At 44.9% G+C, this 25,088-nt stretch overlaps 1 protein-coding gene across 7 annotated transcripts in view; it reads left to right on the top strand.

Annotated features, from left to right (window-relative positions):
• The window catches only part of DGCR2 (DiGeorge syndrome critical region gene 2), an 89,081-nt gene that overhangs the window by 59,830 nt on the left and 4,163 nt on the right, over positions 1-25,088 (top strand). For 4 of the 7 annotated variants that reach the window (XM_044775461.2, XM_044775459.2, XM_044775462.2 and 1 more), the window contains 4 exons: positions 1,430-1,606; positions 17,752-17,955; positions 23,150-23,302; positions 24,389-24,625. In XM_044775461.2, the coding sequence (XP_044631396.2) occupies positions 1,430-1,606; positions 17,752-17,955; positions 23,150-23,302; positions 24,389-24,625 (771 nt within the window). The remainder of the gene's footprint in view (positions 1-1,429; positions 1,607-17,751; positions 17,956-23,149; positions 23,303-24,388; positions 24,626-25,088) is intronic. The other 3 variants (XM_070516641.1, XM_070516640.1, XM_044775460.2) reach the window with 1 other exon arrangement.

Here is a 25,088-nt window from a genome sequence, read left to right as displayed (position 1 = left end):
TTCATCCTGTGAAACAAGAAGCCAAATAGTGTAGAAAACAGTTTTTTAAAAAAGAGGGGGCCTCCCAGCTGAAGGGGCAGCTGAGGGAGAGGAGGAGAGTACACGGGTACAGGAGGCCTCATTGGGGAGCAGGGAGCCTGGAGAAAGACAGCAGTGGGCTGGTGACAGGGTGCTCGTGGCAGCACCCACCGTTAGTGATGGAGATAAGCCCCCAGGTGATGTGGGAAGACATCTCCAGAGAGCCTGGGCCCACTCCTCTGTCCCGCCATGGTCCTCCTGTGAGTCTGACCACAGCAGGTAAGGCCGGCAGTACCCTGGGGCCCTGATGTCACTGGGCAGGGGTACGCTGATGCTGGCTGTGCCTGTCAGCCAAGGACTCGCTTTCCAGCCTTCCGTATTCCCCAAAAGCCCATCTCCCTGCCCTTGTTAGCAAGCCAGGAGACCATGTTCCAAGTGCCCTCGGAATGAGGTCCTGCCACCAGACTCACTGACTCTTCAAAATCAAGCTTCATGCTTAGCGTTGGGAGCACATAGAGTTCAAAAGGCTTGTGTGGGAATGCCTCATTGCTGTTTAAGGGCAAAGCACATTGCCCTCTTGGTAAATGAGGGTGTTTCCAGTGATCCGTGTCCAGGTTAGCCTCCAGCAGTCTTCGGGCAGCCCAGCATTGGAGGGCTCTCCAAGGTGGAGTGAGCTCTGTCGGCTGGCTGTGCTGCACCCCGCACGTGGCCAGAGCCCTGCCTCCAGAATGTTGCAGAGGAGAGGCTTAGAGGTTTGAGGCCCCTCCCTGACCACCCGCAAACCCACCATGGGCTTTGAAGGTAGCGTGGTTTCTGATCTCCTGGTCCCAGCTTGGGAAGCAGGGGCTGCGCGGATAACAGAGCTAGGAGGGGGTCCCAGGGAGCCAGCACTTTCCAGGAGTTTACCTGGCCAGCTCATGCTCCTTGTGGGCATCTGAGCCATGAATCTGCCTGAATCGTGTCTTCCTGGCAGGTGCAGTGGGCGCCTTTTCAGTTCCTTCTCCATTTATTAGTTGAGACTGTTGTAAGGGGGAACTTCCCCCTGCTCTCCTCTATTTGTTCCTTTTATCCACGTGAACTCGTACATTTTAGTCACTCTTCATGTTGTTGCTCCCTTTAAACCTCTTCCGCTAAGCACAGCCCTCCTCCAGCTCTCCTCCCAGTGTCGCTGTCCCTGTGCTTCCTCCCTGGCTCTGAGGAGCGAGGCCCCTGTCAGGCAGGTGCCCAGAGCTGCACTCGGAGGAGCTTAGGGAGGTCGTGGGCAAATGAGTGCCGTCCCCACAGTACTTGGCGCTCCACAACCTCTTTGATTGATGGTCCACTTTAGGGGGTCCTTGGTCCCCATGCGGACTGTGTGTGACTGGTGTGTTGACATCTTGTAATGGCCGGGCCCCTTTTGTCTTCCCCACAGGTTCCTCAGAGGTGTTCCTGCCCCCAGACCCCATCTTTGCCTCGGCTATGTCTGAAAGTGACAATGTGTTCTGTGCCCAGCTCCAGTGCTTCCACTTCCCCACCCTCCGCCACCACGACCTGCACAGCTGGCACGCCGAGAACTGCTATGAGAAGTCTTCGTTTCTGTGTAAAAGAAGTAAGCCACCTTGAATGTGACTCCTCTAGTGAGCTGTAAGGAAGGGTGCTTGTCGTGGGAATGTGGCGTTCTAATTTCTCAACCTCGTTGTGGACCTTGAGTGGACTTGGACCACATGCTGCCCTGAGGCAGAAGCCCTGTTTCGTAGCGGTGCAGCAGGCGTTCCTTGCCTGGCTCACACATTGCTCTGAAGATGCCTTAGTGTTGAGGACAAGAGCCTGGGCTGGGACCCAAGCTGAGTATGGGCCTGGCTGGCCCTCTGTTCAGCTCTGTGACCTGGGCAGCAGTTGATGTCTCTGAGCCCTCATTTCTGTTTCCTAGGGTAGACGTGATAATTCCTGCCCTCGCCACCTCAGTTGTGTTAGGAGACTAAATGAGAGTGGTGACCAAAGGATGTGCCAAATCTCGTGGCATCCCGGTGCCTCTGACTCCCTTAGTCTCCTTCCTGGCTCCTCACAGGTCCTTCCAAGATCTCTCGCCCTGCTTCTCTGTCTGCCCATCTGGACTGCTCTGTGTGTCACGGGTCTTTCCCAGTCCCTCTGCAAGCTCACTTGCCCACATTCCACAGCGGGGTCTCGTTCAGCCTCAGGGGCTCTCAGTGTGGCTGTGCTGTCTGAGGGCAGGGCTCCTTCATGCTACCCCCCTCCCCTGCCTGCCATGGGTGGAAGGCCGGATTGAACCCACGTGTGGAGTGTGAGGCAGGGAAGGCTTTCAGTGGATCTCAGCTCGGTTTATTTGGACCACCACTCCCGTCCTCACTGATTTGTCATGGGTCAAGGTTTCATTCTGCCCCTTGGCTGTTGGTCAATCTGTGTCGATACCACACCAGCTTCACAGGGGCTTTGTGACGAATCTTCTTAGCTGGTGGCGGGCTGCCCTGCCTTGTTCTTGACCATTATGTTGCCTGTTCTTGGTCTTCTCTCTGTATGAAGTTTAGGATATTTTCTGAATTCCCTTATTAATTAGTTCTCTTACTTGGTGATTTCTCCTAGAGTTTCTATTTAGGCATTTTTGTGTCTTTCAAATCTTTGGCTTTTAATTTCTTTATGTTTTTTTCCCTGGTGTTACTTTTCTTGCTAAGGTCTCCAGGATAGTGTTGCTTCTAAGTGGTAGTAAGCATCTTACCTTCCCAACCTAAAAGGGAAGGCTTTTAGCGTTTCACATTGAATAGAACATTCTCTGTAGGATTTAGCAGATGCCTTTGTGAAGTTAAGGAAGTACCCTTCTTCCTGATTTGCTGGGATTTTTTACAGTATAGAAATGTATTGATTTTAGTAAATGCTTTTTCTGCATTTATTGGGATTATTTTTTTCTTTATTTACTGTTTTACATTACTGTTTTATTTTACATTACATAATTTTATTTATTATCTACTGTTTTACAGTAAAGATTTTCTGATGTTAAACCATCCTCATGACTTTTGTATATGTATTGCCAGCTTTGGTTTGCTGATATTTTGATGCTTAATTGTACTGTTTATACTTTTTTTAATTGAAATTTTTATTGAGATCCTTGTAGATTCATATGCATTTAAAAGAAATAAGAGAGAGATCCCTTGTACATTTTGCCTGGTTTCCCCAAATGGGAACATTTTGCAAAACTATAGTATAATACCACAGCCAGGATATTGACTTGAACGCAATCCACTGATCTTACTCAGATATCTCTGGTTTACTTGTACTCATGCCTGCTTGTGTGTGAGTGCTATAGAATTTTATCACCTGTGTAGCTTCCTGTATTCACCAGCACAGTCATGATGTGGACAGTCTCAGCCCCACAAAGATCCTTTTCATTGTCCTTTAATAACCACACCCCCCCTCTCTCTTACCCCTCCCCTATCCCTGCCTCCTTGTGACTGCTAAGATTTCTAAAGTTTTTTCATTTCTGTAACGTTACGCAAATTGAACCATATACTGTCTAACCTTTTGGGATTGCCTCCTTCTAATTCCCTGGAGAGTCATCAAAATTGTTACATAGATCACTAGTTTGTTCCTTTTTATTCCTGAGTAGCATTTCATGGTTTTCAGTTTGTTTAACCATTCACCTGTTGAAGAACATCTGGACTAATTCTAGTCTTTGGCTGTTACAGTTTAATATGAACATTTGTTCATCTTACATATGTACAAGTTTTTATGCGAACACATTTTTACTCTCTGGGATAAATGCTGGGATTGCTCGTGCTGAGTTGCGTGGTAGTTGCATGTTTAGTTTTTTAAGAAACTAGCGAACTTTTTCAGAGTGGCTGTGCCGTCTTATGTTCCCACCAGCAGTGTGTGAGTGATCTGGTTTTTCCACATCTTTGCTAGACACTTGTTTACACTATTTTTAAGTTTTAGACATTCCAATAGATATGTAGTGCTGTTTCATTGTGGTTTTAATCTGCAGTTCCCTGATGTGAGTGACGTTCAACACGTTTCCATGTGCTCGTTTGCCATCCCTGTGTTCTCTTTGGTGAAATGTCTGTTCGTGTCATTTGTCCATTTTCTAATTGGATTGTTTGGGGTTTTTTACTGTTGACTTGAGAGTCTTTTTGTATTCTGTGTACTAGTCCTTCGCCAGATATGTTGCTTGCAAATATTTTTACCAGCCTATAGCTTGTCTTTCTCTTCTTCACATTGGTTTTAACAGAACAGAAGTTTTAACTTTTGATGAAGTCTAATTTATCAATTTTTCCTTTTATAGATGCTCCTTTTGGTGTCAAAGCTAAGAAGTCTTTGCCTTACTTTCTGAAGAGTTTCTCCTGTGTTTTTTTCCTAAAAGTCTTATAGTTTTATGTTCTAAATTTAAGTCTATGATCCATTTTTAGTTAATTTTTTTATAAGGTGTGAGATTTAGGTCAAGGTTCATTTTTTTTCCTGTGAGTGTCCAGTTGCCCTAGCACCATTTGTTGAGAAGCTGTCCTTTTTCCATTGAATTACTTTTGTGCCTTTGTCAAAAATTAGTTGGGCATATTCGTGTGGGTGTATTTCTGGGTTCTCTAGTTTGTTCTGTTGATCTGTTTGTCTAACCCTCTGCCACTACCACGCTATCTTGATTACTGTAGCTTCATAATCAGCATTGAAATCAGAAAGTGATTCCTCCCACTTTATTCTTCTCAGTCAGAATTGTTTTAGTATTCTAAGGCCTGTGCCTTTTCTCTATAAATTTTTGAATAGGCTTGTCTGTCTCCAAAAACCTTGCTGGAATTTAAATAAAAATTGCATTAAACCTATAGATCAGTTTGGGGAGAATTTATATCATTACTATCTTGGATCTTCCAATCTATGAACATGGTATGTCTCTTCATTTATTTACTGTTTTCTTTCTTTCATTGGCATTTTGTAATTTTCACAGCCAGCAGATCCTGTACATGTTTAAGTGTATATCTAGATTTTTCATTTTCTTCGGAACAATTGTAAATGGTATGTGTTTTAAACTTTGGTTTCTACATGTTTATTGTTAGTATAAAGAAATGTGATTGGTTTTTGTATTTTAAGCTTGGTATCCTTTGACCTTGCTGAACTCACTTATTAGATTAGTTCTATGAGATTTTTTTTTAAGATTTTATTTTTTTCTTTTTTCTCCCCAAAGCCCCCCAGTACATAGTTGTATATTCTTTGTTGTGGATCCTTCTAGTTGTGGCATGTGGGACGTTGCCTCAGTGTGGTTTGATGAGCAGTGCCATGTCCGCGCCCAGGATCCGAACCAATGAAACACTGGGCTGCCTGCAGCGGAGCGCGCCAACCCAACCACTCAGCCACGGGGCCAGCCCCAATATGAGATTTTTTGATAAATTCCTTCGAATTTTCTATGTAGACAATCATGTCACCTGCAAATAGAGAGAGTTTTCTTTCCTTTCTTTCAAACCTACGTCTCTAATTTCTTTGCCCTGTGTTGTTTCAGTGGCTAGAAATCCCAGCACTGTGTTGAGTAAGAGTGGGGAGAGCAGATATCCCAAGCTTATGGGCAATGTATTTAGTTCTTTTACCATAAAGTATGACATTAGCTATAGAGTTTTTTTGGAGATGTTCTTTGTCAAGTTGAAGTAATTCCCCTCCATTCCTAACTTGCAAAGAGTTTTTTTTTTTTTTAATCATAAATGAGTATTGGATTTTGTCAAATGCTTTTGTGCATCATTTGATATGAGCATTTGATATTTCTTCCTTAGCTTCAATTTGAGGTGATAGGTTACATTGATTTTCAGATATTAAAGCTTGCATACCTAGAATAAATCCCACTTGCTCATGGTGTATAATTCATTTTATATATTGTTTAATTTGGTTCGCTAATATTTTATTGAAGATTTTTGCATCTAAGTCCATAAGAAATATTGGTTTGTAGGGGTTTTTTCTGTTTTGTTTTTTTTTTATTTTAAATACTGTCTTTGGCTTTGATATCAGGGTTATACTGACCTCATAAAATGAATTAAGAAATGTTCCTTCCTCTTTTGTTTTCTGGGGAGAGATTATGTAGAATTGGTGTTAATTCTTCAAACATGTGATTGAATTCTCCAGTAAAACCATTTGGGTCTAGAAATTTCTTTTGGGAGGAGCTTTTTAATTATAAATTCAACTTGTTTAATGGTTTTAGGACTATTCAAATTGTCAGTTTCGTGTTAGGTGAGTTTTTGGTAGTTTGTGGTTTTCAAAGAATTGATCATTTCTTCTAAGTTTTCAAATTTATGAGCATAAAGTTGTTCATAGTATTCTCTTCTTCTGCTAATGGTGCAGATTTTATAGTTGCGGGATTTATAGTGGTAGCCTCTATTTCATTCCTGATAGTGGTGATCTGTGTTGTTCCCATTTTATTTTTACAGTTGTGCTAGAGGCTTATCAATTTTGTTCCTTTTTTTTTTAAGAACCAACTTTTTGTTTCATTGATTTTTCTCTTTTTCAGTTTTCAATTTCACTGATTTCTGCTCTTATCTTCATTAGTTCCTCTCTTTGCATTGGACATATTTTGCTCTTTTTCTAGTTTCCTGAGGTAGGAACTTAGCTTATTGATTTGAGACCTTTGCTCATTTGTAATGTAAGCATTTCATGCTGTAAATGTCCCTCTTGGCACTGATGGACCTGCATCCCCCATAGTTAGATATGTTATAGTTTCATTTTCATTCAGTTCTGTGTATTTTATTTTTTTTTTTTTGAGACCTCCTATGATCCATGGATTTAGAAGTGTGTTTTTCAACTTCTGTGTGCTCAGAGATTTTCCTGTTGTCTTTCTGTTACTGATTTCTGGTTTGATTCTGTTGTAGTCAGAAAAGAACCTCTGTACGATAACAGTTATCTTAAATTTGTTGAGCTATGTTTTATGCCCCCAGGATACTATCTTTTGGAGTGGGGAGTGTGTGTGTGAATTAGATCTTATCAGTTGATGGTATTGTTCAGACAGTCTATATCCTCAGTGATGTTCTGTCCGGGAGTTCTGTCAGTTGCTGAGAGGGAGGTGTTGAAGTCCACAGATACAATTATGGATTTGTATTTCTCCTTTCAGTTCTGTCACTTTATTTCACAAGCTGTCCTTTTGACCTGTCCCCAATCGTTCTTGAGCCTTTCCAGATTCATCTTACGCTCTCTAGAGTCAGCCTTTTCTCTAAGGAGCCTTGAGGGATCTGGGCACTAGTTATGCTCATTGCTTTTACATCCTCTGAGTGGACAGAGCTAAGGGGGCTGTGTGTGTGGGTGTGTGTGTGTATGTATACATATATCTTGGGTATAGGTTTTTAACATTGATTTAGTTCCTTTAATGATTATAGATGTATTCAAGTTTTCCAGTCAGTTTTGCTAAGTCATATTTACCTAGGGCGTTGCTTATGTAATCTAAATTTTCTAATTCATGGTTATAAAATTCTCTTAGCATTCTCTTATGAATTTATTGAAGCATTTGTATGTCTGTCATTATGACCTCCTTTTGATTCCTAATATTATTTATACTTTCTCCCTTCTTCTTGATCAGTCTTACTGGAGGTTTGCCTGTTTAATTAATCTTTATGAAGAACCAGCTTTGAGTAGTAATGGATTGTCAGTGCTGTGTATCTGTTTTCTGTGCCATTAATTCTGTGCCATCAATTTCTGCTGTCAACCTTTTTATTAGGTTTATTCTTTTGTTTTACTGACTTCTAGTGTTAAATTCTTAACTCCTTAATTTTTTTGTTGTTGTTTGTTTTTTTTTGAGGAGGATTAGCCCTGAGCTAACTACTGCCAGTCCTCCTCTTTTTGCTGAGGAAGCCTGGCCCTGAGCTAACATCCGTGCCCATCTTCCTCTACTTTATATGTGGGACGCCTACCACAGCATGGCTTGCCAAGCGGTGCCACATCCGCACCTGGAATCTGAACCGGTGAACCCCGGGCTGCTGAGAAGCAGAACGTGCGAACTTCACCGCTGTGCCACCGGGCTGGGCCCTAGTTTTTTCTAATATAAGGCATTTAAGGTTCAGTTTTCCCTAATTTAATTTAATTAGGTCTCTAATTTAATTTAGTGGCTTAATTGTTTCGTGGTCAGAAAGCATGATATTTACTTTCTTTTTTTCTTTAAGATTTGTTTTGTGGCCTTGAATTGGGTTCATTTTTGTTATTGTTCCATGTATGCTTGAACTCTTGGCCATAGGATTCTTTATACATTTATTTAACAGGCTTATTGATGGTACTGCTCAAATCAGGTCAGTATGGCTGTGTGATGCATCAGTTGTTGAAAGAGAGGGGTTATAGCCCCTCGCTGCAGTGTTGATTCACCCGTTCTTTCTTGATATTCTCTAGTTTTAGCTCTGTCTGTCTTGAGATCATGTTATTGGGGACATAGACTTTTTTTTTTCTTTTTTTTTTTTATTGAGTTATTGATAGGTTACAATCTTGTGAAATTTCAATTGTACATTAATGTTTGTCAGTCATGTTGTAGGTGCACCACTTCACCCTTTGTGCCCACCCCCCACCCCACCTTTCCCCTGGTATCCACTAAACTGTTCTTGGTCCATAGTTTTAAATTCCTCATATGAGTGGAGTCATACACAGATTATCTTTCTCTTGCTGGCTTATTTCACTTAACATAATTCTCTCAAGGTCCATCCATGTTATTGCAAATGGAATGATTTTGTTCTGTTTTGCAGCTGAGTAGTATTCCGTTGTATATATGTACCACATCTTTATCCATTCGTCTGTTGATGGGCACTTAGGTTGCTTCCACGTCTTGGCTATTGTAAACAGTGCTGCAATAAACATTGGGGTGCATAGGACTTTTGGGATTGCTGACTTCAAGTTCTTTGGATAAATACCCAGTAGTGGGATGGCTGGATCGTATGGTAGTTCTCTTTTTAATTTTTTGAGGAATCTCCATACTGTTTTCCATAGTGGCTGCACCAGTTTGCATTCCCACCAACAGTGTATGAGGGTTCCTTTTTCTCCGCAACCTCTCCAACATTTGTTGCTATTAGTTTTCGATATTTTTGTCATTCTAACGGGTGTAAGGTGATATCTTAGTGTAGTTTTGATTTGCATTTCCCTGATGATCAGCGATGATGAGCATCTTTCCATGTGCCTATTGGCCATCAGTATATCTTCTTTGGAGAAATGTCTGTTCATGTCTCCAGCCCATTTTTTGATTGGGTTGTTTGATGTTTTGTGGTTGAGTTGCGAGAGTTCTTTATATATTATGGATATTAAGCCTTTGTCAGATATATGACTTGCAAATATTTTTTCCCAGTTAGTGGGTTGTTTTTTTGTTTCAATCCTGTTTTCATTTGCCTTGAAGAAGCTCTTTAATCTGATGAAGTCCCATTTGTTTATTCTTTCTGTTGTTTCCCTTCTCTGAGAAGGCATGGTGTTCGAAAAGATCCTTTTAATACTGATGTCAAAGAGTGTACTGCCTACGTTTTCTTCCAGAAGCCTTATGGTTTCAGGTCTCAGCTTTAGGTCTTTGATCCATTTTGAGTTTATTTTGGTGAATGGTGAAAAAGAATGGTCAGTTTTCATTCTGTTACATGTGGCTTTCCAGTTTTTCCAGCACCATTTGTTGAAAAGACTTTCTTTTCTCCATTGTATGCCCTCAGCTCCTTTGTCAAAGATAAGCTGTCCATAGATGTGTGGTTTTATTTCTGGGCTTTCAATTCTGCTCCATTGATCTGTGCACCTGTTTTTGTACCAGTACCATGCTGTTTTGATTACTGTAGCTTTGGAGTATGTTTTGAAGTCAGGGATTGTGATGCCTCCCGTTTTGTTCTTTTTTCTCAGAATGGCTTTAGCAATTCGGGGTCTTTTGTTGCCCCATATGAATTTTAGGATTCTTTGTTCTAATTCTGTAAAGAATGTCATTGGGATTCTGATTGGGATGGCGTTGAATCTGTAGATTGCTTTAGGTAGAATGGACATTTTAACTATGTTTTTCTTCCAATCCATGTACATGGAATGTCTTTCCATCTCCTTATGTCGTCATCCAATTCTCTCAGAAAGGCCTTGTAATTTTCCTTATATAGGTCCTTCACTTCCTTAGTTAAATTTACCCCGAGGTATTTTATTCTTTTTGTTGGGATTGTGAATGGTATTGTATTCTTGAGTTCTTTTTCTGTTGGTTCATTACTGGAGTATAGAAATGCTACTGATTTATGCAAATTGATTTTATACCCTGCAACTTTGCTGTAGTTGTTGATTACTTCTAACAGTTTTCCAATGGATCCTTTGGGGTTTTCTATATATAAGATCATGTCATCTGCAAACAGCGAGAGTTTCACTTCTTCCCTCCCTATTTGGATTCCTTTTATTCCTTTTTCTTGCCTGATTGCTCTGGCCAGGACCTCCAGAACTATGTTAAATAAGAGTGGTGATAGAGGGCATCCTTGTCTCGTTCCTGTTTTCAGGGGGATGGCGTTCAGTTTTTGCCCATTGAGTATGATGTTGGCTATGGGTTTGTCGCATATGGCCTTTATTATGTTGAGGTACTTTCCTTCTATGCCCATTTTGTTCAGAGTTTTTATCATAAATGGCTGTTGGATCTTGTCAAATGCCTTCTCTGCATCTATTGAGATGATCATGTGGTTTTTATTCCTCAGTTTGTTGATGTGGTGTATCATGTTGATTGATTTGCGGATGTTGAACCATCCGTGTGTTCCTGGTATGAATCCCACCTGATCATGATGTATGATTCGTTTGATTATTTGCTGAATTCTGGTTCCCAAAATTTTGTTTAGAATTTTTACATCTATGTTCATCAGTGATATTGGCCTGTAGTTCTCGTTTTTCGTGGTGTCCTTGTCAGGTTTTGGTATCAGCGTGATGTTGGCCTCATAGAATGTGTTAGGAAGTGTTCCATCTTCCCTAATCTTTTGGAATAGCTTGAAAAGGATAGGTATTAAATCCTCTCTGAAAGTTTGGTAGAATTCCCCAGGAAAGCCGTCTGGTCCTGGGGTTTTATTCTTTGGGATGTTTTTGATTGCTGTTTCAATCTCTTTCCTTGTGATTGGTCTGTTCAAATTGTCTGCCTCTTCTTGAGTGAGCTTTGGGAGATTGTAGGAGTCCAAGAATTTATCCATTTCCTCTAGGTTATCCATTCTGTTGGCATATAGTTTTTTGTAGTATTCTCTTATAATCTGTTGTATTTCTGCAGAGTCTGTTGTTATTTCTCCTCGCTTATTTCTGATTTTGTTTATTTGAGCTTTCTCCCTTTTTTTCTTTGTAAGTCTGGCTAGTGGTTTGTCAATTTTATTTATCTTCTCAAAAAACCAGCTCTTTGTCTCATTGATCCTTTCTACTGCCTTTTTCGTTTCAATAGTATTTATTTCTGCTCTGATTTTTATTATTTCTCTCCTGCTGACTTTGGGCTTCATTTGTTCTTTTTTCTCTAGTTCAGTTAGGTGTGCTTTAAGGTTGCTTATTTGGGATTTTTCTTGTTTGTTAAGATGTGCCTGTATTGCGATGAATTTTCCTCTTACTACAGCTTTTGCTGTATCCCATATGAGTTGCTATGGCATGCTATCATTTTCATTTGTTTCCCAGTATTTTTTTATTTCTTCTTTAATTTCTTCAGTGATCCATTGCTTGTTCTGTAGTGTGTTGTTTAGTCTCCACATCTTTGTGCCTTTCTCAGCTTTTTTCTTGTAATTAATTTCTAGCCTTATAGCACTATGATCTGAGAAGATGCTTGTTATTATTTCAAATTTTTTTAAATTTGTAGAGGCTTGCCTTGTTTCCCAACATATGGTCTATCCTAGAGAATGTTCCATGTGCACTTGAGAAGAATGTGTATTCAGCTCTTTCAGGGTGGAGTGATCTATATATAGTCTATTAAGTCCAATTGTTTTAGTTTTTTATTCAGCTCCACTATTTCCTTGTTGATTTTCTGTCTGGATGATCTGTCCATTGATGTGAGTGGGGTGTTGAGGTCCCCTACTGTTATTGTGTTGTTTTTAACATCTTCTTTTAGGTCTGTTAATAGTTGCTTTATGAATCTTGGTGCTCCTGTGTTGGGTGCATAGATATTTATAAACGTTATTTCTTCTTGATGAAGTGTCCCTTTGATCATTATATATTGTCCCTCTGTGTCTCTCTTTACCTGTCTTATTTTGAAATCCACTTGGTCTGATATGAGAATTGCAACACCTGCCTTTTTTTCCTTGCTATTTGCTTGAAGTATTGTCCTCCACCCCTTCACCCTGAGTCTGTGTTTGTCCTTGGGGCTGAGGTGTGTTTCCTGGAGGCAACAAATTGTTGGATCGTGTTCTTTAATCCATTTTGCCACTCTGTGTCTTTTTATTGGAGAGTTCAATCCGTTCACATTGAGAGTGATTATTGATGCATGTGGATTTAGTGCTGTCAATCTGTCGCTCATTATCTTGTTTTCCTGCGTTTCTTTTCCTGTTTGCTTTAGACTACCCATTTAATACTGCAATTTCTTATGCTTGGTTTCTTAGATTTTTCCTTATCTATGATTTGTGACTCTGTTCTGTACTTTATTTTAGTGTCTACCTTGAAGTTTGTATTTAGAATCTCGTGTATAATATAGTCTGTTCTCTGGTGGTGTCTTACTTACTCGACCAATACTGATTTAGACCCTTTGCTCTTCCCCTCCTAAATAATTATTTTCATTTTTTATTCCAACTCATCTTATTAATTGGTAGTTAGAGTGCTAAGATTGTCCTTGTTTTGGTAGTTTTCTTACCTTTACCCTAATGCTATAATTGAATATTTGCTATCCTGTTCTGGTTCTATCTATCGGTCTCCCTAGTCTGTGGATTGTGTCCCCTTTCTCCCTTTTTTCTTTTTTCAGGTATGAGAGCCTTGAGGATTTCTTGTAATGGAGGGCTTTTGGTTACAAATTCCCTTAACTTTTGTTTGTCTGGAAAAGATTTAATTTCTCCCTCATATCTGAAGAAAATTCTTGCTGGATAGAGTATTCTTGGCTGAAGATTTTTATCCTTTAAAGCTTTGAATATGTCACTCCATTCTTCCCTAGCTTGTAGGGTTTCTGTAGAGAAATCCGCTGACAGTCTGATAGGGGCTCCTTTATAGGTTATTCTCTTTTTTTTTTCTTACTTCCCTGAGTATTCTTTCCTTATCTTCCCTTTTTGCCAACTTTACTACCATGTGCCTTGGGGTAGCTCTTTTTACGTTGACAAATCTAGGAGATCTAAAACCCTCCTCTACACACATTTCTCTGTCAATCCCTAGATTTGGGAAGTTCTCTTCAATAATTTCATTGAGCACACTTTCTGCTCCATTTTCCTTTTCCATATTCTTGGGAATTCCTATGATCCTTATGTTCTTACTCCTCATTGAATCCATTATCTCTCGGAGATTTTCCTCATTTTTTTTTAATCCTTAGTTCTCTTTCTTCCTCTGTCTGGCGCCATTCAGCCTGTCTATCTTCAATTATGGTAATTTGCTCCTCTGTGTTGTCTACACGGGCATTCAGGGAATCTGTATTCTGTTTTATCTGGTCCATTGTGTTTTTCATCTCAAGTAATTCTGTTTGATTCTTCTTTATGATTTCAATCTCTTTTGTGAAGTAACTCCAGAACTTGGCTTGTTTCTCTATCTTTCTCTCTACCTCATTGAGTTTTTTGATTATAGCTGCTCTGAACTCATTATCACTTAGTTTACCTACTTCCAAGTCCTCAGGACTTAATTCTGTGTTGTTATTGTTTTCCTTGTGGTCTGGGGCTTTTAGAAATTGCTGGATGGTGGAGGAGCGGTTATTTCACATGGTGGTAGAATTCAGGTGTAGTTACAGCCTGTCGCCACTAGATGGGGGGCAAGAGGGCTGTGCCGGGGGGCGGGGGGGGGGGGGGGGGGCGGCTGTGACTCACACGCTCCGGTCTGGGTTCAGATCAGTTCTGTTCTCTGGTCTCCCAAGGCCCTTGATTTATAGGGTCCCCGTGGACGGAAGCTTTTCCCCCGTCAGCGGGTCTCCACTGAATCAGCGGCAGGAGTCCTGGATGATCCCCCGGTCGTGCGGCCCCTCCCCCGCTCCTTCCCGACCCGCGCCGCAGCAATCGCAGACTCTAGGGGAGGGAGCGATGTTCTCTCCTACCGTTCCAGCACCTCCGAGGGTGTAAGCAAGGTTATGATCTCCACCTTGTTGGTATTGTGGGTCTCTAACGAGCTGGCATTATGTTTATTCTCTGAAATTCAGTTCTTCCAATCTTTTGCTGTATTTTCGAGGGGAGAGAATCCCGGGTCAGCTCACCCCGCCATTTTGCTCCGCCCCCTTCGACATAGACTTTTTAATTGTTACATCTTCCTGGTGAATTTAACCTTTTCATCATTATGTAATGATCTTTTTTATCTGTAGTAGTTTTTGTTTGTTTACTTAAAGTCTACTTCTTTTCTAGCACTAGCTATAGAATGGTGTTAGCAGAACAGACTTAATAGCCAGACAGCCAAAGTGTGAGTCCAAGCTTGGCCTTGAGCAGGTTTCTTAAGCTCTGTCCCTCAGGTTCCACATCAGGGGTCGGGGGGTGATAGAGCACACACTTCACTGTGGTGTTGGATGAAATTAGCTGATACATGTGCAGTGCAAAGCACAGTACTCGGCATTTAGAAAGTTCTCAATGGATAGTAGCTTTTTATTATTATTACATAATATTTCTGTGCTAGCTTCCTTTCGATATGTCTTTTTGCCCTCTTTTGATTAAATCTTTGAATTTTTTAGTGTCTTATTTTGTGCTATTTACCCAGGATTTTGTTTGCTTCTTTTATCTCTCTTTCTGACTTCTAGTCTCTTTTTTTCCTATACTGGTTCAAAAATTATATTATATATAGCTATCCTTTTAGTGGTTACTCTTACATTTTTAAAGGATGTTATTGATTTTTAAAAAAAAATCTCAAGATAGTGTCTCTAACTTCCTTCTGAATAATACGAGGACAGCTCCAGCAGTTCCCAGCGTCTGACCTGTGTGCCCCTGTTGTGCTTTGTTTTAGTTTAACGTTGTTCTCATGCTTCTCAAGTGAGCGCTCTTTGGGGAAGGCAGCAGTTGTTTAGATTTCCCCGCATGTTTTTCAGTTTCTTCTTACATCCCACTTCTTCCTCCTGGGTTTGATTTTTCCTTCCTCAGATACTTTCTTCAGGAGCTCTTTGAGATGAGGTTGTGTTAGGGCCTCACTCTACTAGTCTCTGTATGAAATGTCTGTATTTTGCCTCCAATCCTGAATGTTAGTCTAGCTGGGTATAGATTTGTCTGTTGACAGTTACTTTTTCTCAAGGCTTTGAAGATGTTATTTTATTGCTTCTGCTCATTCCTTGCTCTGAACTGTCATATGCCCTTCCTAGGTTTGTTGTGTATTATAAATTTTAAACTTCATATCTTCCTGTTGCCTTGACATCCCATGAACAGGCCCTGAGCTCCGCCCAGGTAGCCAGGTGCACCAGTGTGATAATGTTGGCCTCTGCCAGAAGTTCCCCCTCCTTCCCTCTCCTGACTGTGACCTAGTGACCTTCAAACGCTCCTGTGAAATCCCCTCATGCCTTTGCTTGTGTCCTCCCCCAACCCCTAGTAAGGGCACTTGTCGCAGGTCCTCGCATCCTCTCAGCTCCCCGCCCGCTTGGTTGAGCCTCTCCCTCGGTGCTCTTCCCGTGTGCCTCCTTCAGCGTGTGGGGACTGTCTCTGTGAATGAAATAAATGGTTTTCCTGAGCCTCTCCTGTGCTGCATCTTGTGGCCACGCCGGACTGACCGTCACCTCAAAGAACACAGAACAGTAGGCAGTCTTCATCTCTCTTTCGCTTTTGAGAGTTTCCTTTGTTCATAACACTGAAGTTTCATCACACTGTCTAGCTATTGATTTATTTTTATTTGTCCTTTTAGGGCACCTGAGGATTTATGTGTTGGATCAATTATAGGAAAATCTCTGCCATTATCTCTTTTTTTAATAGCTTTATTGAGATATAATTTACATACCTTACAATTCAGTGGTTTTAGTATATTCATGGATATGTGCAACCACTACCACTGTCTATTCCGTGTACAACATGTCGTATCCAAATCATGACACATTAGATCTCTTAGTGTTACAAACTCAGTGATATATTGTTGTAATTATCCCTTTACTGTCTGCAGTTGTTTCCTTAACCCAATAGAGCTTTGCTCCACATAACCTCCTTCATGCTGTTAGTGGGAAATATGTCACACACGTGGTATATCCAGAGGCCCAACGTTAACATTACTTACATATTACTTTATACGATTGCTTTTTAAATCAGTTAAGAGACTAAAGGAGAAAAAAATACATATTTATACTTTTACAATAATTACCTTTTATGGTGCTTTTTGTGTATGCATATGGATTCAAATTACTATCGGTGAGTCAGTTGATTTTAGCCTTAAGAATTTCTTTTGGTATTCCTTGTAAGGCAAGTCTGAAAGCAACAAATTCTCTCCGTTTTTGTTTATCTGGGAAAGTCTTTATTTGCTTTCATTTTTTGAAAGGTGATTTTGCTGGATGTAGGATTCTTGGTTGATAAGGGGTTTTTTTGAGCACTTTGAATATGTTATCCCACTGCCTTCTGGCCTCTGTTATTTCTGCTGAGAAGTCAGCTGTTAGTCTTACTGGGCTTCCTTTATAAGTAGTGTCATTTTTTCTTGCTATTTTTAAGGTTTTCACTTTGTCTTTGACTTTCACTTTCAGTGTTTTTACTCTGATGTGTCTGTTTGTGGGTCCCTTTGAGTTTATCCTACTTCGAGTTTATTGAGCTTCCTAGATGTGTAGGTCTTTGTTTTTCAGTGAATTTGGGAAGTTTTCAGCCATTATTTCTTCAGATATTTTTTTCTGCTCCTTTCTTTCTCTCTCCTCCTTTTGGTGCTCACATTTCGTGTATGTTGGTGCCCTTAATGGTGCCCTGCATTTCTCTGAGGGCTGTACTAATTTTTCTTCATTCTTTGTTCTCTCCATTCTAGCAAAGAATAATTTTATGTGAGTTTCGTGCCCTGCAAGTTCCTGACCACATGAGTTACATAGATTTGACCCCAGATTTAAGTGACACACAGACCCGTGGCTATGGAACTTCTGTTCAGAAGACATCCCTATTGCATTTAGAGACTGGAAAAAACTTGCTTCTCATGCCCATTTGCCTTTCACTGAGCCTGTACCCCTTTGAAGACCTGCCCCTGCCTCATACCTCATCCCTTCCCCCCAGCATCTGTCATGTCTGACTACCAGCTTAAGACTTTGAGTTTTCAGCTCCCTCCTGTCTCTGGCCATGGTCACTCCTCTTCCTCTAGTCCCAGGTCAGCTCTGCGCAGAGGTTATGGTGAGTGTCTGAGGTCCAGTGGATCGTCTTCCCAGGAACCAGCAGCTTCTTGAGAGCCTCATTCAAGACACATTCTGATTTTAAAATCGTTAAGATGCATGGCAGCTGCATCTTAAAATTGAGGGACTCTCATAAGTAAACTGCTTAGGCAACTTCAAAGCAAACACTTTCCCAAGGACTTTCCACTGGAATCGGGCACTTTCCTGTGTCCTAGCAATCTGGGCTCATGGCTAGGTTTGCCCTAGCCAGGTGTGCTTTTTCCTAACAGTATGTTGTAGTGACCTCTCTTGGACAGCTGCTACCTGTGGCCGTGGGGCAAATGCACAGCATTCCACTACTGGGAGGGCTCTCAGGCACAATCTTACCAGCTCCTGCCCCAGGCCCAGGTGGGGAGAGTCAGGGCTTCCACTGGTAACGCATATGTATGTGCCTATTGCAGGTCAGACGTGTGTTGACATCAAGGATAACGTGGTAGATGAAGGGTTCTACTTCACTCCTAAAGGGGATGATCCATGCCTGAGCTGCACCTGCCATGGAGGGGAGCCTGAGATGTGTGTGGCTGCCCTTTGCGAACGGCCCCAGGGCTGCCAGCAGTACCGCAAAGACCCCAAGGAATGCTGCAAGTTCATGTGCCTGGACCCAGGTGAGACTGACGGTGGGTCACAAGTCAGCTTCCCTGTTCAGTAAAATCTATTGTATTTATATATATTATCTGTAAACAGCTGTAAATTGAAAATTTTAAGAGAAGTATCATTTACTCTAGCACCAAAAAACATGAAATACTTAGGTATAAATCTTATAAAATGTGTGTCATCTGTATGCTACAAAACATAAAACACTGGTAAAAGAAATCAAAGGCGTAAATAAAGGCGAGATATACCATGTTCATGGATCAGAAGACTCAATATCATTGCAAGGTTAATTCTCCCCAGATTGTCTGTAGATTCAAAGCAGTCCCAACCAAAATTCCAGCAGACTTTTTTCTAGACGTTGACAAGCTGATTCTAAAATTTCTGTGGAAAGGCAAAGGAATTAGAATAGCCAAAATAGTTTTTAAAAAGAATAGAGTTGGAGGATTCGTGGTACCTGATTTAAAACTTACTATACAGTCACAGTAATCAAAAGAGTGTGGTATTAGCAAAAGAATAGACACATTCATCAGTAGAAGAGAACAGAGTCGAGAAATAGTCCCACACTTATATGGTCAACTGATATTTGACAAAGGCAGTTCAGTGGAGAAAGGATAGTCTTCAACAAATGGTGCTGGAACAACTGAACATCCACATGCAAAAAAAATATGAACCTTACACTACACGTCCTACTTTATATAAAAATTAACTAAAAATGGTCATAGAACCAACTATAAAACCTTAAATTATAAAACTTCTGGAAGAAAACATATACTCTAAAAAAAGAAAGTCTTTTCAAAGAAGAATGAAAACACAGGAGAAAAATTTTTATGACCTTGGGATAGGCAGCATTTTTAGATATGATGTCAAAGGCATGATCCACAAAAGAAAAATTAAATTAGACTTCATCAAAATTGAAAATTTCTGCCCTTTGAAAGACACTTAAGCAAATGAAAAGATAAGCCACAACACAGAGAAAAATATTTGCAAAACACAAATCAGACAAAGGTCTTGTATTCAGAGTATATAAAGAATTCTAAAAACTCAATGATAAGAAACAAATCACCCTATTAAAAAATGGGTAAAAGATTTAAAATGACACTTTACCAAAGAAGATACATGATGGCAGCCAAAAACCTGAAAAGATGTTCAACAGTGATTGTAAGGAAAACAGATGGAATCCACTTGGGGTACCACACCTAATGGAAAGGCTAAAATAGCACAACTGACAACTCCAAGTGCCAGCTGAGATGTGGAGCGACTGCATCTCTCCCAGTGCTCCCCACTCCCATCCTGCACTGGTGCCCTGGGGGCAGCCTGGGTTCAAGAGGCTCCAAGTGGTGAGGTGAGGCGCCAGCCGTGCAGCAGCCAGTAGCAGAGCCCATGTTGGGGTCCAGGGCATCGGCCCCCAGTTCCTGGTGAGCTGCTGCTCCACCTGCTGTCTCTGACGGAGATTTGTAAACTGTTTCCATGTAACCAAGCTCAGTGAGCTGGTGAGCTCCTCGTCACTGGAGCTCTTCATGGACAGGCTGGGCAGCCACCTGGAGAGGATGTGGGGAAGCTCAGGCAGCAGACTTCAGGGCACCTTCAGTTCCAACAGCATCTACCCCAGCAGGACCTGTCATCTGTCTATAACTAGGAGCCAGCAGCCTGGGAGATAGAACCTTGCCCTGTCTGGTATAGTCCAGAGCCGCATGGAGGGACCAGCCATGATGTGGGTCCTCCTGGGGCCCCTGGGCTGATCTCTGGCTCCTGGGACAGTGCTCTCTTCTTTATAAGGTCTGACTGCAGGTGACTTGGTTCTAGGAGATGTGTCTTCCTGGTAACTACTGTGGAGGGACAGTCAGGGACCTTGACCATGTCGTTGGGTTTATTTTAGAACTGATTAAGAGTTAGTCATTGCAGAGGAGTTGCTGCTTTAGGTGCCCTCCCCCAGGATCTCTGAGCTGGCCGTCAGTTAACAGACGTGTCAGCAGCCCCCTGAGTTCACGGGCTTCCTCCCACGGAAGGGACGAAGTGTTCTCTTGAGGTTGGAAAAGAATCAGAGGCATCAAAGAAGCAGCTAATTGGTAGAGGGTGTATCCTTTCTGCATGTTCACTTCCCAAATGCTGTCGGCAGTAATTGCCACGTTTGAGGAAGCTTTTTGGCCCTGTGGGAGGAGGGCAAGAGTGAGCTCTGGCCATCTGCATTGGTGTGGAGTAGGCTGGGCCAGTAGGAGCAGCAGGGGGTCCTGGGAGCCTGGCCTCTCTCGTGTGGAACCCATGTTGGCTGTGAAGTGTCTCCTGGGGCTGGTGATTCAGGACCTGCCGGCATGGCTGTTGCAGAGGTGGGAGTTGACAGCCCGTTGTCCTTCCGCCCATGCAGAGTCCTCCTGCTTCCAAGGACTACAGGTGACTCCTCCCCACTGAATCCTCCCTGCCTCTACCCTGGGTCGGTGGAGGACCACTTCCTGGTTCCATTATTCTGTGACCTGGTGTGAGTGGCCCATCTCATCTAGGTGAAAGCAAGTGGAAGTGTCCATCATGTCGTAGGCCAGTACAGGTTCTCTTCCTTCACACCTCGTCCCATGGCCATCATCTCTGTCCCACCCTCAGCGCTCCATGGCAAGGACCAAGAAGCCCCAGTGTGTTCCAGGGCGGGGCAGAGCAGGGTGTCCCCACCTTGGCACTGTTGAAATTTGGGGCCAGGCACTGTGTTGTGGGGCTGTCTTGTGCACAACAGGATATTGAGTACTTCCCTGACCACTACCCACTAGATGCCAGTAGCACCTCTACCCCCCAAGCGATTGATGACAACTAAAAGTGTCTCCAGACATTGCCAGATGTCCCTTGCGGGGTGCACAGTCTCCCTGGTGAGATCCCCTAGTGTACATCACGGTGCCTGGTTCTGTAGGGGGTGAGGGCGGTGCATAGGGGCCCATAACAGAGCTGTGCCCTCTAGCTGCAGCCCCCAGTGAGCTTAGGCAGAAGGGACATGTCGCCTATGACTTAGAAGTGTTGGAGGATGAGGCCACCACCCAGCTGGGAGCTGCTGCTTGAACCCTGAAACCCCACTGCTTCTGCCTCAACATGTCCGGGTTCAGGCCAGACTCCAGCCCTCTCTTGGAGCTGCTGCAGGACTCTAGGCCTCCACCATAGAGCTGGCCAACAGCAGGGACGTGGCTGTGACCTGCCCAGCCTTGCTCTGACAGGGACTGTGGCCCCGGGTAGAGAGGAGTGGGCCAGCAGGTCAGTGGCACCTCAGGCACCGTGTAAGGACTTGCTCCATGTGTGTCCCTCCTCCTCCTGCAAGATCATGAGTGCCACAGTGGAGCACACACTCTGATACACCTGGGCTCCCCACCAACAGAGAGGGTTGGTAGGAAGTAGGGGTGGGGAGGTCAAGAATTAGAGCAGCCACTGACAGGGACCCGAGGGAAGGGCGGGGCCTGTAAACAGGGACTCGAGTCCAGTGCAGACTGTCCTCACTCTCTTCCCCTGATGGGGATGCCAGCCTCCACATGTGAGCACTGCTGGGTACAGGGGAGTGGTCAAGCACTCTGGGAGCACCCCGTGAAGGCTGGAGCCCCCTATGTCTGAACTCAGGCCAGTCACACGGCCTGCTAAGCCTCAATTCCTCCCTTGTAGGGTTGTGGTGAGATACCAGGGAAGTACTAGGTGCCATGGCCAGACACATGATCCTGTTCAGCACCTCCCCTCAAGCTCCTGTTGTGGCTTCCGGGGCTCACACCCCAGCAATAGGGATGGTGGGAGGACAAGGTGGACATGGGCCCTCTGGGGAAGATGGAGGGAGGCACATGCCCCCGTGGATCAGCGGAGCAGGCGACTCTGTGGCCCCTTCCCCCACACTCGCCAGCAGAGGTGTTGCCGGGCTGTGGCATCTTGGTGGGTGCCTGTGGGGCCAGGTGCTGTGTGCCATGTGGCACAGGTCAGCACACTTGTTTCTAAGTGCTCGTCTTCACGTGTGTGCCCAGGGTTGGTGTCAGTGCAGGGTTGTGTGCAGTCTCTACTGAGGTTTAAGGGTTGAGGTAACGGGACTCTTTCACAGCTGCAGTGGGGTCTCATTTATGCATGAGACCTGGGCTGACAGTCCTTCCCCAGCGGTCCACGCAGCAGCCCAGCAGGTCTTAACCAACCCCTCCCCAGTCCGTTAGTGAAGCATGTAAATCCAAGTCCAAAATGGACCCCGTGCTGTCACTTCTCCCTGTCACCACCCCACGCAGGCCACTGTCACTCCCTCGCCTGGATGCTGCAGGTGTCCCCACACTGGCTCTCCGACACTCCCCCGCTTCTCCCCTGCAGTGCTTCCTGCACGCAGCGCTGCCTGAGCCAGGCCCACGCAGGAGGCGTCCCTCCCCACTCCAAATGCCCAGGTGCTTCCCGGTGCGTCCTGTGAGAATCAAACTCGGAGACGCAGCCCCGGCCCACTGTCCGCCGTTTCCCCTGCCCTCAGCCCTCCCCGTGGCCGCCCCACAGGACACATGTCTCCTTTGCTTTTGATCCCTTTGTCGTGCCCCCTTGTGTTCTGGTACTTCTCGCAATTTTAGACTCACATATGGTGGTCTTGTCCGTCTCTCACACACATGTAAGCTCAGCGAGGACAGGGACGTTGACATTTCGTCCTTGGCATGTCTTCCTGACACTCAGATCAGCCTGTCGAGCAGGAAGGAGCGTGCTCGGCACCAGAAGAAGGGTGTGCGGCCTCTACAGAGGGTCGCTGCTCGCTCCCTTGGCATGCAGAGCCGTTCTTGCTTGCTTCCTTAGAAATGCTGATCGTGGGGGACAACGTCTTCCTTGCTCACCGATAGTTGTGGGCATTTGCACACAGCAGACGTCCGAGGCCTGCAGCTCCTGAAGGAAGGCACCCAGCCACCCAACACAAATCAGCCAGGGGGAGGCCAGGTGGCCTGTCTGGGGACCGGGCCCCCATGACACCAGGAGGGCACCTGACAGGCCTGTTGTATGGAAACATTTTTACTGGCCCACAATTTGCTTCTCTCCTATGATGTTTAGTGTTCCTGATTTTGAGCTGTTTGTTTCTGCCATCTGTCCCAGTCCTGCCCAGTGCAGGGAATTGGGAAGCGAGTGTGCCTCATCCACATAGTTGGCCTAGTGGTGGAGGCTGTGGCTGCCTTGTAGTGCTGAACCCCTGGGGCTCGGGACCTCCTTTTCTAGGAGTGGCAAGTTTCCTTCCTTTGCTCCTAACAGACGGCAACAGCTTGTTCGACTCCATGGCCAGTGGGATGCGTCTGATAGTTAGCTGCATCTCCTCCTTCCTCATCCTGTCCCTGCTGCTTTTCATGGTCCACCGGCTGCGCCAGAGGCGCCGGGAACGCATCGAGTCCCTCATCGGAGCAAATCGTGAGTGCTCCAGCCCCTGCCTATGATGCCACCGTGGAGGCCTTGCCTTGGGCTATGTCCCCTTGCAGGAGGCATAGGAAGCAGGAATAGGGCAGGGAGGAAGGAGAGGACATTGACGGAAGGTGCCCCAGGGTGTCCTTGCCCCACCTTCTCACCTGCTGCTGGTCTGGGGAACTGGAAGTGCTGTCCCCGGGACCCAAGATCAGAGACCGTGGACATGTGGAGGGGGGAGTGCAGTCACAGTGCCAGCTGCTCTTCCCAGCGAAGGGCAGCCACTGTGTATTCAGACGATGATGATACCTTTTCCAAAAGCCTAGGCCATGAGTGTGGGCCACCTGCCAGGAGGTGACCTGCCAGAGAAGGAGTGGCAGATGCCCATGGCCATTAGGCAGTGTAGAGAGTATGGCTCACCCTCCTCAGCCCAAGTTTTCTGTAGCATCCCACCCCCCAAGAGAGCTGCTGAAATCACCCGTGGTCTCAGTGAGCAAGCTGGGGCTCCCTGGTCCCGTGTGGGGAGGGGCATAACAGGTGCACACAGGCTGGGAATGGTTCAGAATTGAGGTGGCAGGAATGCCACAGGACTGCGCTGGCTGTGGTTAGGGGCCCTAGTGCCTCCTGGGGCTGCCAGGTCAGGTGTGAGGGCCCCATGTCACTGTGGTCCAGCAACGTTTTTCCGAGACTCTCCTCACTTCTTACTGAGCTGCAGGGTGAGCAGAACTCTGAGGCCATCATGGGCTAGACACCCAGAAACATGTTAGAGCTCGAGGGGTGTGGTGAGGGCTGGGGCGCAGTGGGCAGAGCTGAAACCGGGCAGCAGAAGAGGCAGACCTTAACACAGGCTGCATGTGGGTGAAGGGCAGGCAGGCACTGAAGGAGGGGGACTGGGCAGGAGATTCAGGGCAAGTCGGGCTTCTCAGGTGATTGTGCCTAGGGGGCAGCTGGGCATAGGAACATGACAGTCAGGATGTCTGGCACCCTGGGCCTGGGGTGGCAGATCAGCCTCAGGAGGTGTGGGTGGCTCAGGAGCCGAGCACCGCGCCTCTGAGTGACATGGCTCTCTTGCTTGTTTCCACTTTTATTGCCCAGTGCACCACTTCAACCTCGGCCGGAGGATCCCCGGCTTTGATTATGGCCCGGATGGGTTTGGCACAGGCCTCACACCGCTACACCTTTCTGACGATGGAGAAGGGGGGACTTTCCACTTCCATGACCCTCCACCTCCCTACACTGCATACAAGTACCCCGACATCGACCAGCCAGATGACCCACCGCCACCCTATGAGGCCTCCATCAACCCCGACAGCGTGTTCTACGACCCTGCAGGTGCTCCCTTCCCCACCCACCCAGGGAGAGGGAGTAGCCTGTCAACAGTCATCCAGCATGTGGGACCGGAGGCCCAGCGTCCTCCCCAGTCGAGAGGACTGTGAAGCCCTGCTCCTTTCCGGCATTCTCCTCTCTCTCTGGTTTCCCCTTTATGGTGGAACCACTGTTGATGAGCGGCCTCTTTCCAGGGCTGCAGGTGCAGATGAGCAGTGGTGGTGGTCACCCTGCCCATTGCCTTTCTCCTGTGAGCACGTGTGCTGTGCCTGTGAGCCAGCAGCCTTTGGGGCACCCTCAGCAGGGCTCTGTGCAGAGCTGGGGAACCAGGCGCTGGCGGTCGTAGGTACGGGGCTGGCCCAGAGCCTCCTGGCCAGAGCTGCAGGGGCGAGGTCCTTCCAGAGCACACCACTGGGCTGTAAAGACACATGTGCCCGTGTGGTGAGCTGAGTCGTCGCCATCATGACAT

Source organism: Equus asinus, chromosome 8 (assembly GCF_041296235.1).
Source record: "Equus asinus isolate D_3611 breed Donkey chromosome 8, EquAss-T2T_v2, whole genome shotgun sequence".
NCBI classification, from domain to species: Eukaryota; Metazoa; Chordata; class Mammalia; order Perissodactyla; family Equidae; genus Equus; species Equus asinus.
This window is presented reverse-complemented; position numbering and strand designations above follow the sequence as displayed.